The following is a 14,098-nucleotide window of genomic DNA, read 5'->3' on the forward strand; positions in this document are numbered from 1 at the left end:
CTTGAACGCAAATCCTCATTTTCTTGTTCAAGATGTGCCTTACTGTATCCTATTTCTTAACGGTCACATATTGTATCCTATGACCAATAGAACTGCAATTACCAACGGTCACGCATTCTACCCCAGCCCTTTGCACTTCCGCAAATCACCTGATGGTAAAGTTGAGTGCTGATGGCAATGTTGTTTTCAGCATCTTCATCACATACCCAGACTTGAGTGCTGACGGCATGGCCTTCTTCATCGCACCTACCAAGAATTTCTCTGATGCACGGGCAGGCAATTACTTTGGCTTGCTCAACGAAAACATAAAAATGATCTGCTTGCATTACAATGTTTTTTTGTTATTTAAAATTACATGAAAATGTGTAGCAGTGAACAAAACATAAGTAATGAAGCATACGTCCTTCCTTCCGTACCTGCTCCTCCTCACAACATTGACTTCTCTTAGTTTAACTCTAGCAAATGATCTGCTTGCATCCTCCTTGTCAATTACAGAAAGAAATAAACCTTACATGTTTATTTTGAGAGCCACAAGTTATCTTCCATTGTAGTGCCCTGCTATCAAATGGAACTGAGAATTCTTCAGCAACACGTTTCATTACTCGCAACTTCTCTTCATCAGTAAATTATTTATTCTGGAGGTTCAGAACAAACTGTTGCACATAAAAATTAAGAAAAGAAAAAGCATTTCAGCACCTCAGAATTAACAAAAGGCTCGACAGAACTCCCATATCTCTCTGTGAATAAATGTCTGAGGTCACACAGTTCAGGCAAATCAGGAAATATAGCTGCAGCAAATATTCGAGTAGACACAGCTTCCAAGGCTTCTTGCGGGCATTCACTGTTAAGGAACATCACAACCAGTATCCTTTTTGCAGAAAATTGACTATGCTTCTCCCTATTGTTAAGGAACATCACAACAATTTTGCTGCCTGTGTGATGGGAGAGCAGTGCATTGATCGACGAGACTGATACGGCATTATCATGTAAAATTCCATGGTCGATCTCTTGTACTGACCACGCACGCACTTCTTCACTTGTTCGTGGAGCAGAGAACGAGCAGGGCATATTCGAAGAGGTTTTGCACGGGAGGCTCGACTTCGACGCGGAGCCATGGCCCAGCGTCTCCAAAGGCGCCAATGATCTTGTGAGGAGAATGCTCATCAGGGACCCGAGGAAGAGACTGACCGCTCATGAAGTTCTACGTGAGTTTCCTAACTTAATTACCATCAGTCACATTGCTTCCCAATTTCTGCCTATGTTTTTTTTCCTGAAGCTGTTGTTTGTTATCCTCTTCTAGGGCATCCTTGGGTCCAGGTTGGTGATTTGGCTCTTGACAAGCCGCTGGACTCGGATATTCTTTCTCGCATGAAGCAGTTCTCGGCCATGAACAAGCTGAAAAATATGGCTCTCAGGGTAAGTCGTCTTGTGCGTTTGTACTCACCACCATGCGCCCAGTGAATAGCTGCTGGATGGCCGCCATTTGGCTGATGCAGCGAGGACGCGTTACAGATTCATGCAAAAATGAAAAAGAAAGGATGAACTGAACGCTGTTCCTGCAAAAGAATCCATCCGCTCAAAACCGGCCGCTCTGTCCTGATTGCCTGGTGCTTGTTTGCATTGCCGCCATTCTGGGCAGGTGAAGTGTGGCACACCTTTCAGCAGTGCATTGATCGACGAGACTGATACGACATTATCATGTAAAATTCCATGGCCGATCTCTTGTACTGACCACGCACGCACTTCTTCACTTGTTCGTGGAGCAGAGAACGAGCAGGGCATATTCGAAGAGGTTTTGCACGGGAGGCTCGACTTCGACGCGGAGCCATGGCCCAGCGTCTCCGAAGGCGCCAAGGATCTTGTGAGGAGAATGCTCATCAGGGACCCGAGGAAGAGACTGACCGCTCATGAAGTTCTACGTGAGTTTCCTAACTTAATTACCATCAGTCACATTGCTTCCCAATTTCTGCCTGTGTTTTTCCCCTGAAGCTGTTGTTTGTTATCCTCTTCTAGGGCATCCTTGGGTCCAGGTTGGTGGTTTGGCTCCTGACAAGCCGCTGGACTCGGCTGTTCTTTCTCGCATGAAGCAGTTCTCGGCCATGAACAAGCTGAAAAATATGGCTCTCAGGGTAAGTCGTCTTGTGCGTTTGTACTCACCACCATGCGCCCAGTGAATAGCTCGCACGCGTTCGAGTTCCCTAACTTACTTACCATCAGTCACATTGCTTGGAAGTTTGGTCAACCTGGATTCTTCACCTGACATTGTTTTGATTCCGCGTTCCAGGTATATCGGCCGCTCTACTGTCAGTGATGGGGTCGCGCTTCAAGAAGTCCGGGAAGGTATTCCCTGCCGGCGTCGTGTCCCTTGTATCCCTGGTTATGGTCGGAGGCTACTTCCACGGGATCTTGCGTAGCTCGCACGCGTGATGCAGCCTGTGGTCTTTTCTGTTACGTAATGCAATTTGGCTCCCCTTTGAACTGTTTCTCTGTTTCACTTCTCGGTGGATGTTTTGTATCCGTTCTCAACTTTAGTTCATCTTTTGTGACAGTGGGCAATAATAACCAATAAGCATGTGAGAGCTGATAGAGGTGAAGTTTAAGCTTTGTGAGAATTTTTAGATTTATGCTGCAGCAGCAACAAGTGTGAATTGCACTACGAGTGCCTGAATATGGCTTGTGCGGACAGCCAAACAGACTTAGATTTATACTGCAACAGCAACAAGTGCAGCAGCAACTAGCTCAGTAGTTTGTTTGGGTTTCATTTTGAACCTTAGTATTAATAACTTGATAGATCAGGTCAGTAGTTTGGTTGAGTTTCATTTTCAACCTTAGCATTCATAACTTGATAGATCAGCTCAGTTTTTTGTTTGAGTTTCATTTCAGACCTTAGTATTCATTATTCAATACATGAATCAGCAAAACACAAAGATTGTGAAGCCTTTTTTTTGTGGCAACCTGTGCAAATCTTATTTTTCTGCCTAATCCTTATTTATAGTGACAAAGAGAAATTAGGTAAGGCTTATAATTTCTTGCTTTTTTCCAGTGTGAAAAGTAGCGCTCAGAAGTCACTTCTGCACCTTTCTGAGCATCTTGAAGTTTCGTCGCCGGCGGCAACAACCTGCCTGTAGCGATTCAACGTAGGCATCCCTGTTCCTCTCCTCCGGAGGCTTGTCTCCTCGCCATATCGTCGATGTAGCCTGAGTGCAGGGCCGTGATATTCCAATTGTCCATCGTGTGATCAAGGTAGCAAGCTACTGTATTTAATAGTTTGATTCTATTGTAGATTATATACCATACTTGGGTTGCGGCTTGAGTTTTCTTTTGTCCCCTCATAGGTTCATGAGCGCCATGATACGGTGGACTCTGACATTCTCACGAAAGGTAACCATATTTTTTTACAGCTGCTTTATTTTGCTTCATGAGCATTTTCAAGAACAGAAATAAACTAACTGTGTCTCATCAGGTGACAATAATCCCGGGGATGACCGAGTCCTGTACGCACATGGGCAGCTTTGGCTGTAGCGACAACACATCATTGGACGGGCTGTTGGGTGAGTTTTTCTTCCCACTTGACTCTTGAGGGAATACATTACATTCACTGTCATGACTGATGATTAACGATTGTTTACTCCATCTGACTCTTGTTCCCTGTTATTTAATGTTAACACTTGAGCAGCTATCTGCCTTATGCTGGGTGGCTTACAATCGTCATGACGGAGAAACCAGTCCTCAAGGTATGAGCATTCTGGTTTATTAGGCACATAGTGGTTGAACAAATGGAGTGTTAAACAAATGGCCAGTGCTTTTGTGTTGGACTGAGTTTGTTACAAGTAATAGGAGGGTCTGTTACTGGTGTGTTTTTGGTTGACTGTTGTCGTTTGTTGGTGCAGTATCTGCTAATTGGTGCACTGGGGCTGCTGGTGGTAGCATCCAAGGAGTGACGTTAAAGGTAGGATGGATGAACAGTGAGAAGAGTATGCGGAGAGGAGAAAAGCTGTAGAGAAACACAATTGTTATGTTGAAGAAAGCTGTATTGCATACATGATACAATGTTGGAGTACAAGTATATATAATATCTCATCCTGTGTTAAACTATACTGCATGTATGACATGATAGATTGTCTTGCAACTAGAATATGATCAGGATCCACGACCTAGATTTATTGGTGTCGTGGAAACCAAGATTATCGTGTCATTATACGGTTCCGTTGCAACGCACGGGCATTCACCTAGTATGTATATATATATATATATATATATATATATATATATATATATATATATATATATATATATATATATATATATATATATATATATATATATATATATATATAGATCATAGTAGAGACACGTAAAATAAAATATGTCACTAAGTTATTACCATATTTTGATAGGGACACATTTTTGTAATAGATGTCACATGAACATAGTTATTAGTGACCCATTTTTAAAAAAGATGTCACTGCGAAAAAATAGTGACGTGTTTTTAACCAGTGTCACAGATGGCCACGTCCCCTTTGAGTTTGAGCCTTTTTTACGTAGTGGTCCTTGGGCTGGTGCGTGTCCCAAGTGTCAGTCACCACGGTTAGTCTTCTAGCTTCTTCAATTCCTCGATCAAGACCCAGTGCTCGTCCTTCGACGCTCCTGGCCCATCGGCACGAACTCACATGATCTTCGCATTCGACGTCGACCACCGTTTCTATACTGCACACCACAAGCCGAGAGACATGGATACATATACACATAATCTCGTACTATGGTTAGTCCATGACTTACATCAAAGCAATACTCATGTTAACAATTACTTATCATCAACCCGAACCACAAAGGTCAAATTAACCTTGTGTTCGTAACAATGATTTTGTTGGCGTTCCCGCGCTTGCCTCTGGTGCCGTAGACTGACATGGAATGGAATGGCGGACAAAGTCCTCCTTGGTCATCAGTAGGGCTGGACGAAATGCTCGTGGCTCGCTGGCTCGCTCGGTTCATGGCCAGCTCGGCTCGGCTCGGATCGACTCGTTTGAATTTTTTCACGAGCTGAGCTAACATCCTAGCTAGGTTCGTTAACGAGCCAGCTCGCGAGCTAAACGAGCTACCATATTCCAGCAAAACGAAACTATATAGATCATTTACAGAATAATTGATTAACATGTTATATATATGTGAGGTGTCTATGGTTTATGAATTAAACTAATGATTAATGAACTATGTCTATGTGTTAATTTGGTCTATGCAAATATAATTATGGATTAAACTGATTAACATGTATGCGAATTGTGGATTAACGAGTGATGAATTATGCTAATTTGGCGTTGTTTTGACGTGGTTTGTGAAACTGAGTATAATTACTATTTTCTATTGTTAAATTAGTTTAAAATTAACTAAAAATAATTATTATGTATATTTTATTTTTTTCTGCTCTGGCTCGCGAGCTAAACGAGCCAGCTCGAGCTCGTAAACGAGCCGAGCCAAGCTGACTCTGTGGCTCGTTACCTTAACGAGCCGAGCCGAGCTGGCTCGCTATCCACCCCTAGTCATCAGGATGATATAAAATATGCTCAACACTCTGTTCCAATTTATAATTCGTTTAACCTTTTTACCTTAAGTTTGACTGGCTCGTCTTATTCAAAAATTTCATAATTATTTATATTTTTTGCAGTGATATTGTTTAGCATATAATATACTTTAAATGTGGCTTCGAATTTTTCATTTTTTCGCAAAAAAATCGAATAGAACGAGCCGGCCAAACGTGACAGGAAAAAGTCAAATGAATTATAATTTGGAACGGAGATAATTTTTTACATGGCAATATTTTTTTATCTTTGTCGTCTTGCTAAAAAATCAAAGATGTACTTTAGGTATTGACAATAAAAATGAGTTGAAACTCTCAGGTCTCAGCTGTTGAAATTTTTTGAAACAAGATGAGCCGAGCCGATCAAGATAGTGGGCTGCGATTATTTTGTGTGGTCAGATTTCTTTAATTAGTTGTGGATATTTGGTCACTGAGGATAGGCACAACCATCCATAGCAACTAGCCAGGGAATCCAGCCTAGGCCGTCTCTACATGATCCGTTCATATTCTCATTCCTTTTCCCATCAGCGGCACGCAAATATGAACAATGTGCATTGAATGCTATAGATGGTTCTGGAATCCAGTGTCCGATCTTGTAGGATTATTTGGCTAGAGAATGCGGGCAGGTGAAGTTGCAACAAGACAGAAATATTCTCTGAAAAATTTAGGATGCGGAGTTGTAGAGAAAAAACCATGCATGGATTAGGGTTCTGTCATTTGTCTTGCTAGCTGTGCAAGATTCTTTGGTTTGTCGGTTTTCTTTTGTTGTTAGGTAAATGAAATACCATCAAATCTCCCAGTTGCCATTTTTCAACACAAATATTCCTTGCGTACCATTTCAATTTTTAGTCTTCATCGCGTATGCATATCATGCCAAATTTTCACACCTTTTTTTCACTATAAGAAAAACTGCACTGATGCCTTTTTTCTTTTTCTTTTGGCTGTTGCTCCCGATGTGATAGCTTGGTTTATCCCAGGGTTAACCTTTCCTTTTTTTTGGAGGTCATCGAAAACAGGATTTTTTGGCGAATTTCACCAAATTTTGTATTTTTCAACCGGGATGGGGTTTTGAAACTAACCGCTTGATTGGTTGTCCGCGCTGTCTTATCGTGGCTGGCGTGCTGATGAATAATTATGCAAATGACACATCTATGCACTAACACAAACCCTAAACCATATGCAGGAACAGTTAAAAGAAATTCATCAGTACATGAATAGACGCTATAAATTCTCTACACATTACATCCGCTTGCGAAATCAACAAAAAAAAACATCAAATCAGTAACAAATCTCACCTCAGGCGTTCGGGATGCGGCGAAATCCACTCGGAATGCGCGGTTTCTTAACGGGTCAAGTGTTTTTAATTTTTTTACCTATGAAATATGTTTAAATTTTTAACGACGCCAACTTCAGAATGCTCGGAAAAACGTAGTTTTTATCATATTTTCCACTGTTTTTTCATTTTTTAAAATTACCAACGAATTTTACCGAGTTTTCCTGATTTTTTTCCCGTACTGAGATAACGAAAATTTTACCGGATTTCGCCGGGGAAGTTTAACCCTGGTTTATCCCCGAAATGCTGTAACAGAACTTGCTGCTCAGTGCCCATACCAGGTTTGTAATTATAATGATCTTAAGTTACATTCTAAACCTTTTTTCCAGTTCTCACGGCATTGCCTCGCTGATGGCATATAATCTCACTAACAATAGCTACTACACAGTGGCGGATCCAGGATTGATCCAAGACGGGGGCTAATAAGCTAAGGCTATAAAATTTTTTAAATCAAACAAAAAAATATAATTAATATTTAATATGACACCAGAAACAAGATATAATTTAAATATTTAAGAAATATATAGCCTAAAAATAAGTCGATACGAATTTTAGAAATACAATAATCAATACATACTATTCATGAGTTGATGTTGCGAGATAAATTTATTTTCCGAGTTCTTAAGCCTTAAAAATGCTTCAAAATATTTTCATCTTAAATATCTACAAACATATTTTTAGCTAGTGAATTGTATTATTACAGTGACTGATCTCGAGTGAAATATAATATATTCCTACCTTTATAGAGCGAACAGGAACATCTTGAGTCTGTCGGTCGGCCAGATCCAAAACCCTGGGCTGCGAAGTGCGAACCATAGCGGGTTTAACTGAAGAGGGGGAAAATAAAATAATTCTAGATTTTTTTGGCATGAATTGTGGGCTCAATTGGATCTAATCCAGATTAAACCATGGTCTAATATAACCGAACGAGGCTTACCTGGTGGCCGGTGCTTGGCTTCCTGGAGACCAGGACGAAGCGAAATCCAGATCTGCCACTGGACGCAGCGCTGCTCCGCTTGTCTCCGTGCTGTTCAGCTTGGGCGCTTCCTGCTCATCTCCTCGGCGTTGCTGAGCTGCTCCGCTGGCGGGCTGGCGGCTGGATGCGATTACACGACGCGCTGACACAGGTACGCGGCTGGCGGCTGGAAGCTGGAGGCGGAGACGCGACTTGTACTGGGCCTATTTGCTTGTATTGGGCCGCGACCGGGGCTGCAGCCCAGGCAGCCCCGGTCGTAGATCCGCCTCTGCTACTACAGTTCTGTACTATGCATACATCCTTGCATTGCATTGCACCTCAAGCATACGGCATGCATCATCTGCAGCTGGGCCTGCCTCTAGTTCAAGCCATGATTTTTCACAGGGGTACATACATGAAGCAGAAGAACCATTTGCATAAATTGGAATATTATGTATATCATATATTATGGAATGAAGAGCAGTGTGGTCGCTGCAGACTTGCAGTGTATGTAGCCAGCTGTTTCAGCAGCAGACGTTGCTCAAAAGCCTGCCCCCTCCCAAGCAAGTCCCAACCTTGAAGGCCACCCCGCCAATCATCCGATGCTGGGCACATGCAGCACAGATGCTTCTGATCAGGATCTTCGTCGCCTACCTGTTGAGATCAATCTCTGACGAAGTGCCGTCCTCGTCCTCAGCTGCAGCTGCAGCTCCAACGTCGGCTTCCTCTGCCTCGTCCTCGTCCTCGTGCCTCTGCAGGAATGTACTCTCCTCGCCCTGCACCGGCCGCTCGACGGAGCAGTCGCGCGTACCAGCGCACGTGTTGGCGCCGGCGGGGGCCTGGCTCTCGGCCTCCGAGGAGGAGGAGGAGGAGGAGGACGTCACGCAGCTGTCGGCGGAGCGGTGGCGCATCGGGGAAGGCGAGGTGGAGCAGCAGGAAGTGGAGGACAGGCACCCGGTCCCGGTCTCCACCGCGGAGGCCAGCTCCGAGAGCTCTGCCTCCGCGCCGGTGGCCGGCGAGCCCAGTATGTGGTCGGCGAGGGCCTCCTGCGCCCGGCGCAGCACGGACTGCATGTACCTCCCCTGCGCCTCGATCCTCAGCTGGAGGTGCCGCTGCACCTGGCATGCATGAATGAACCGAGCTCAGCAGCTTGATCAGAAACCACGAGCTCGGAATGGTGATCGACCGACACCGACCCATCGTTTACCTCGATCTGCATCTGCTCATGCCGCTTCCTTTTCGCCTCTCTCTGCACCCGCGCCGCCATGCTCCCGGAAGAATCACCATGCAGGTCGGCCACGGAACCGTCGTCGTACTCGTCCAGCTGGCTCTCCGAGGAGGACGACCGCTCGTTGGCGCCACCTCCGTTGTCGCCCTCGCCCACCGGGGACGCGGTGCCTTGGCTCACCGCCAGCCGGTACCTCTGCAGCAGCAGTGACAGTGTGGTGTGGTGTGGACCACATGATCGAAGGGTCGATCAGGAGGCAGAGTTGAGCGGCGCACGGATCATCAATCAAGAGACGAACAATTCGCCGGAGGCCGAGGCGGGATGTACGGTACCTGGAGGTGGCTCTTGAGGTGGTACAGCGTGAGCCCCGACACGGCCATCGCCCTCATCACGGACTTGGGCGTCGCCTCTGCAATGTTTTGGTAACGAAAGCCGACGTCGGTAGTAGTAGCATTCAAGCAAGCGGTCAAAGAAAGGACTGGACAGGCTCTGGCTGCGAGTTCGTGGGCGGACGACTTAGATGAGAGGAACTCACTGTCCGCGCCGCCGAGCTGGGCCACGGCGAGCACGAAGCGGCCGTGCAGCTGGCGCGTCCACCTGAGCCGCGCCCTGGCCTCGTCGCCGCGCCCGTGCTGCTGTTGCCCACCCAGCGACGACATCTCCAACGTGCCCGCCGCGGCGCTTCGTATGGTATCACAAAAGCGTCGGTGGCGTGGCCAGCATGAGAGGCAGCAGCAGCCGCCGGAGTGGTCGCGTCGCGGACGAGACGACGACGACAGCGCGCGGCTGCTTCTACGACGGCGACACAGCAAGCAGCTGGTGTGCTCCTGGCCAACCAGCGACAGCAGCAGCAGCAGCAGCAAGGTGATCGATCGAATGCCAGATGCCACTGCGAGCTGCGCGGGGGCTCTTATAGATAGGCGGCCGGTCGGTTCCTTTCGTGTGACTCCACCAGAGCACCGCTCGGAGATATTCCGTCTCCACCTGCAGCGGGCAGCGGCATATGTATGGATGGATGGATACGCCCGGGGTCGAATCGGCGGGCAAGGCAAGGGAATATGGCGCGTGAGGCAGCTGGGGGCCAGGGCCAGGCCTGGCCATGGCACCATGGCAGCATCTTCTTTTGCATCCTCCATGTCACCACTCACCACCCCAATTGTTTGCTGCTTTTGCTTTCACTTCTTTGACCTGGAAGAGAGGGAGAATCTTTCAGCAGCAGTAGGCGGGGCAAAAGCGAAACAGCTCAACTACAACCCTCTCAAAAGGATAGAGTTTTTTTTTCTTGAGAGAGAGAAAGAAACATTTTCTTTTGATGTAACGAAAAAAAAAGGTGGAAAAGGAAGACGAGAGAGAAGCAAAGGGCTGTCCGCCATCGCATTGATTTCTCGTGCATTGTATTGCATTGCTGTTGTTCTCTTGCTGTTTTCTCACCCTTCTCGCCTGCTTGCGCCTTGGATTGGATTCTGTCCTCCCTCGGAGCCCCACCACCACCGTCTCACACTCTCACGAGCAAACGCTGCCTCTCCTCTGCAGCATCAAGGCTTTGTCGGCACACGAAAGTTTGCTTTCAAGTGAAGATAGATACATGGCGCATATGCATCAAAGATGCCCTATCTATGTGTTGAGCACCATATATATATGCCACCTGAGAAAAGTCGGAAAGTATGGCTACGTGGCTGTACAGCTCGGGCTACGGACGATCCGCGATTAGATGAGATTAGACGTGATTACCCCTTTTTGTATGTTTATCTATTTAAACTCGTGTATTCTGTTAGAGAACGCCTAGAAATGTGTCCAGACCTACCTCTCTATATAAAGGGGTACGGGTGATTGCGCGCACCAACAATCGAACCAATCAACCAGTTTATCAATTCCTTTACTTTTTTGCCCTAAGAGTAGCAGTAATGTAGCATTCTTCATCTCCATCTTCACCTCTCTTCGACTCTACATCGTATGGAGGCATCTTGGGTGGCTTGCCAATCCCAAGACAAACCTAGAATCTCATCACTCTGACAGGGTCCCTCCCGAGGGACGAGATCAAGGTGTTGTTGGCAAACGCCGCCACCCCACTGCACGCGCGAACCGTTCGGCCACCAAGCGTTGGCTCAACACAAGGAAGACCCACTCCTACCGCCAGGTCGCAGACTATCCGACCCTAGGCCACAGAGCGTCCGCGCCACCGCAAAGAGCACCGTCGCCAGTATAACTCTCGGTTATTGGCGTCCAGATCGGCGCTAACACACTTTTTAGCGACTGCGCTGGGGACAAGGCGTTTGGATTCATGAAATTGGCCCCTAATGGTCGGTTCCATGTACCACTCCGATGTTTCCCCTAGCAATATCATCGAGCCGACTATGGAGACTCTATCGGCTGAATATCAGCAAGAACTCGAGGAGCACATGGAGTAGCTGATCAAGGAGGCCAAGGCGATGTGCCTGGCCAATTTCAAGATGGACAGGAATCAGAAAGTCGTCCGTATACGAGAGACTAACCTGGCGTCACTCTGACATGTTGCAGCTACCCGATGTAAGTAACACGAACAACATCCAAGCTCTTCGATCTTACGTAGATGAACAGCAGGAACAGATGCAACAAATACTAGGAGTGTGCAAGAGGATTATAGGAGGCTATCACGTGCGTTTGATAAATCTGCCATTACTAATTTTCCATCGCATGATGTTGAAACTAAAGAAAACCCACAAGATCTATCGGCTGCAAATGGGCATTGCCCAATCACAGCCACTTTATGGGATGCCGATGAATTCTTACACCGGACAGCCAAATCCTCCACCACCTCTATGGGAACAACCCATGCCCATGCGCACGCAGGACAGTTCAAGCTTGAGGCCGGACGGTCTGGCCCAGCGGCGGTTGGCTCTATCGTCCGCGAAGAGCCACCGAAGCCCGCACCAGGGACAATAGAGATGCTTAGACCGCCCGACTATACGCATGGAGTGTCCAAGCACATCACCGGACAGTTCGGGTATTACACCAGACCGTCCGTGATAGGGTATACAGAGCAAAACACAAATTTTTACCAGTAACCCTCCTACCAGCCCCCACTAACGTATCTTTAGCACCCATAGCCCCTCAATGTCGTGGAATGATCCCACCCACACAAGGGTACGAGACTTTTTTGGCCCCCCAGAAGATCGGAAAGATCTAGGAGTACCTAGGGCCAACATTAATGCCCCACATAACCAAATTCATGGGCAAGAGAACAACATAATGATACACCAGCAACCACACATATGGACCAAAGAGTCGATGGATTACCATCAGCTGTCATTGAAACAATAAGAGAGGAGATAGCTAGGGCATTATGAGACAAACTCGGAGTTAACATGTCCCATGGGGACAGTCTTATCGGAGGGCATATGACAGCCGATTTGACTATGACCCGTACCTGCAGGGGACAAGAATACCCGAATTTATAAAATTTTCAGGTGACCAGGGCAAGAGCACACACAAGCATATAGGCCAATTCTTAGCCCAGTTAGGGGAATTGGCCAATATGGAGGCATTCCGCGTACGCTTATTTTCATTATCCCTAACCAGTACTGCTTCTGCATTGTATGCCACCTTGCACCTAACTCTATTTACTCTTGGGGAGACTTAGAGCAGAAATTTCAGGACCATTTTTTCTCTAGGGATTATGAGTTAGACCTGGTCGATTAGCAGCCCTACGACAATGAAAGGACGAATCGGTTAATGACTACAGCCAGAGGTTCTGGGATACTAGAAACCGATGTTTCCAAATCCACATTGCAGAAAAACAAGCAGTAGGATTAGCCCTCATTGGGATGCATTATTATTTAAAGAAAAGATTAGAATGCATTCAATTTTTACATTAGCACGATTACATCAGCGGGCTTTGGCTTGCGAAAGCCAGAGTAAATATGCACCTAAGGCAGCACGTCACAACATTAATTTAGTCAATTATGATCAAAGTAGCTCGAACGACGACCAAAAAGAGGTGTATGCCGCTAAGATGGTTTGGCCAGCCAAGGCCAAACTGTCATCCTGTACCTAGGGGTGGTAATGGGCCATTTAATTTAGCCTAGCAAATTTAAGGATCGAATCAAGTTAGGGCCGGATCATAAAACAATACAATTTTGAACTAATAAAATTAAGGGCCTTGTTGGTTTGTGAAGTAAGTATTAGGGCCATGATCCATTACCACCCCTACCTGTACCTCTCTACATCTAGTCCAAAAGAATCAGTAAGAAGAGGTAAAATTTATCTTTAATGTTGCCGAATGTGACAAAATATTTGATGAACTAGTAAAAAGCGGCAACATTAAAATGACTCGTACCATCCCACCTGCTGATGAATTAAAAAGGAAAGCATATTGCAAATGGAACAATTCGTTTTCTCATGCTACTAATGATTGCAATGTGTTTCGTCGTCATATACAATCGGCCATTAATGAGGGCCGGTTGAATTTTCAGTGAATGCAGGTGGATAAACAACCCTTCCCTGTCAACACCATCGATCTCGATGGTAAGAAAGTCTTGGTTCGGCCGGAGGTGGTTGATAAAGAAAAGGGAAAGGGTATCCACATCGGCGACCCTCGAGTCCTCGATGAAAACAGGAAGATTCTCTCCAGGGAAGTCTTTTCTGAGAAGATGCCATCAAGTCCTCCCACGCTGGGGGCAGGCGCAGGTAGGTAGCAGGGCCAAGGCTCCTGTTTTGTGCATCATGAATGGTCCAACCCAAAGGCGCGGACGGTCCAACCAGAGAAGGTAGACGGTTTGACTAGAGAAGGCGGACAGTCCGACATCGACCAGAGACAGCAACAACTTCGTACCTTCAAACCTCGATGACCCAAAATAGGTACGTGGAAGCAAAATACAGCTAAAGCACCTAGTCGGCTGATTAAAGTTGATCCAACTTTCCACCAGTTGTTGTCCAAATATGTCAACACAAAAGTCAGTCGTAGTGATCGGCCCACAAAACGACCCTATTCACCCACCTGAGGGAGGCAGGCAAAATCAATTGGGTCAT

The 14,098-nt window shown here is 46.1% G+C and overlaps 1 protein-coding gene, 1 long non-coding RNA gene and 1 pseudogene across 9 annotated transcripts; 2 read left to right on the plus strand and 1 right to left on the minus strand.

Moving 5' to 3' along the window:
* Positions 1-1,721: 1,721 nt before the first annotated feature.
* On the plus strand, positions 1,722-2,104 carry LOC109943502 (uncharacterized). Its single transcript, XR_002266378.2, has 2 exons — positions 1,722-1,919; positions 2,014-2,104. It is a non-coding gene; the product is annotated as an uncharacterized lncRNA (long non-coding RNA).
* A 206-nt stretch (positions 2,105-2,310) lies between these two features.
* LOC103645281 (signal peptidase complex catalytic subunit SEC11C-like) lies at positions 2,311-4,095 on the plus strand (annotated as a pseudogene).
* Positions 4,096-4,357: 262 nt separating this feature from the next.
* On the minus strand, positions 4,358-10,681 carry LOC100274073 (uncharacterized). 8 transcript variants are annotated; one of them, XM_023301577.1, is made up of 6 exons: positions 10,523-10,681; positions 9,424-10,279; positions 9,071-9,286; positions 7,846-8,981; positions 7,647-7,706; positions 4,358-4,707 (listed from the first exon to the last, which is right to left on the minus strand). In XM_023301577.1, the coding sequence occupies exons 2-4, from the start codon at positions 10,225-10,227 to the stop codon at positions 8,514-8,516; spliced, it is 1,488 nt and encodes a 495-aa protein (XP_023157345.1). In that variant the 5' UTR covers positions 10,228-10,279; positions 10,523-10,681; the 3' UTR covers positions 4,358-4,707; positions 7,647-7,706; positions 7,846-8,513. The 8 variants fall into 8 exon arrangements, with proteins under 8 accessions (XP_023157345.1, XP_023157347.1, XP_023157342.1 ...); XM_023301579.1 differs by having other exon boundaries at positions 7,647-7,735; XM_023301580.1 differs by lacking the exon at positions 4,358-4,707 and having other exon boundaries at positions 6,601-7,706; positions 9,424-9,500; positions 9,627-10,279.
* Positions 10,682-14,098: the final 3,417 nt, after the last annotated feature.

Source organism: Zea mays, chromosome 1 (genome assembly GCF_902167145.1).
Source record: "Zea mays cultivar B73 chromosome 1, Zm-B73-REFERENCE-NAM-5.0, whole genome shotgun sequence".
NCBI lineage: Eukaryota > Viridiplantae > Streptophyta > Magnoliopsida > Poales > Poaceae > Zea > Zea mays.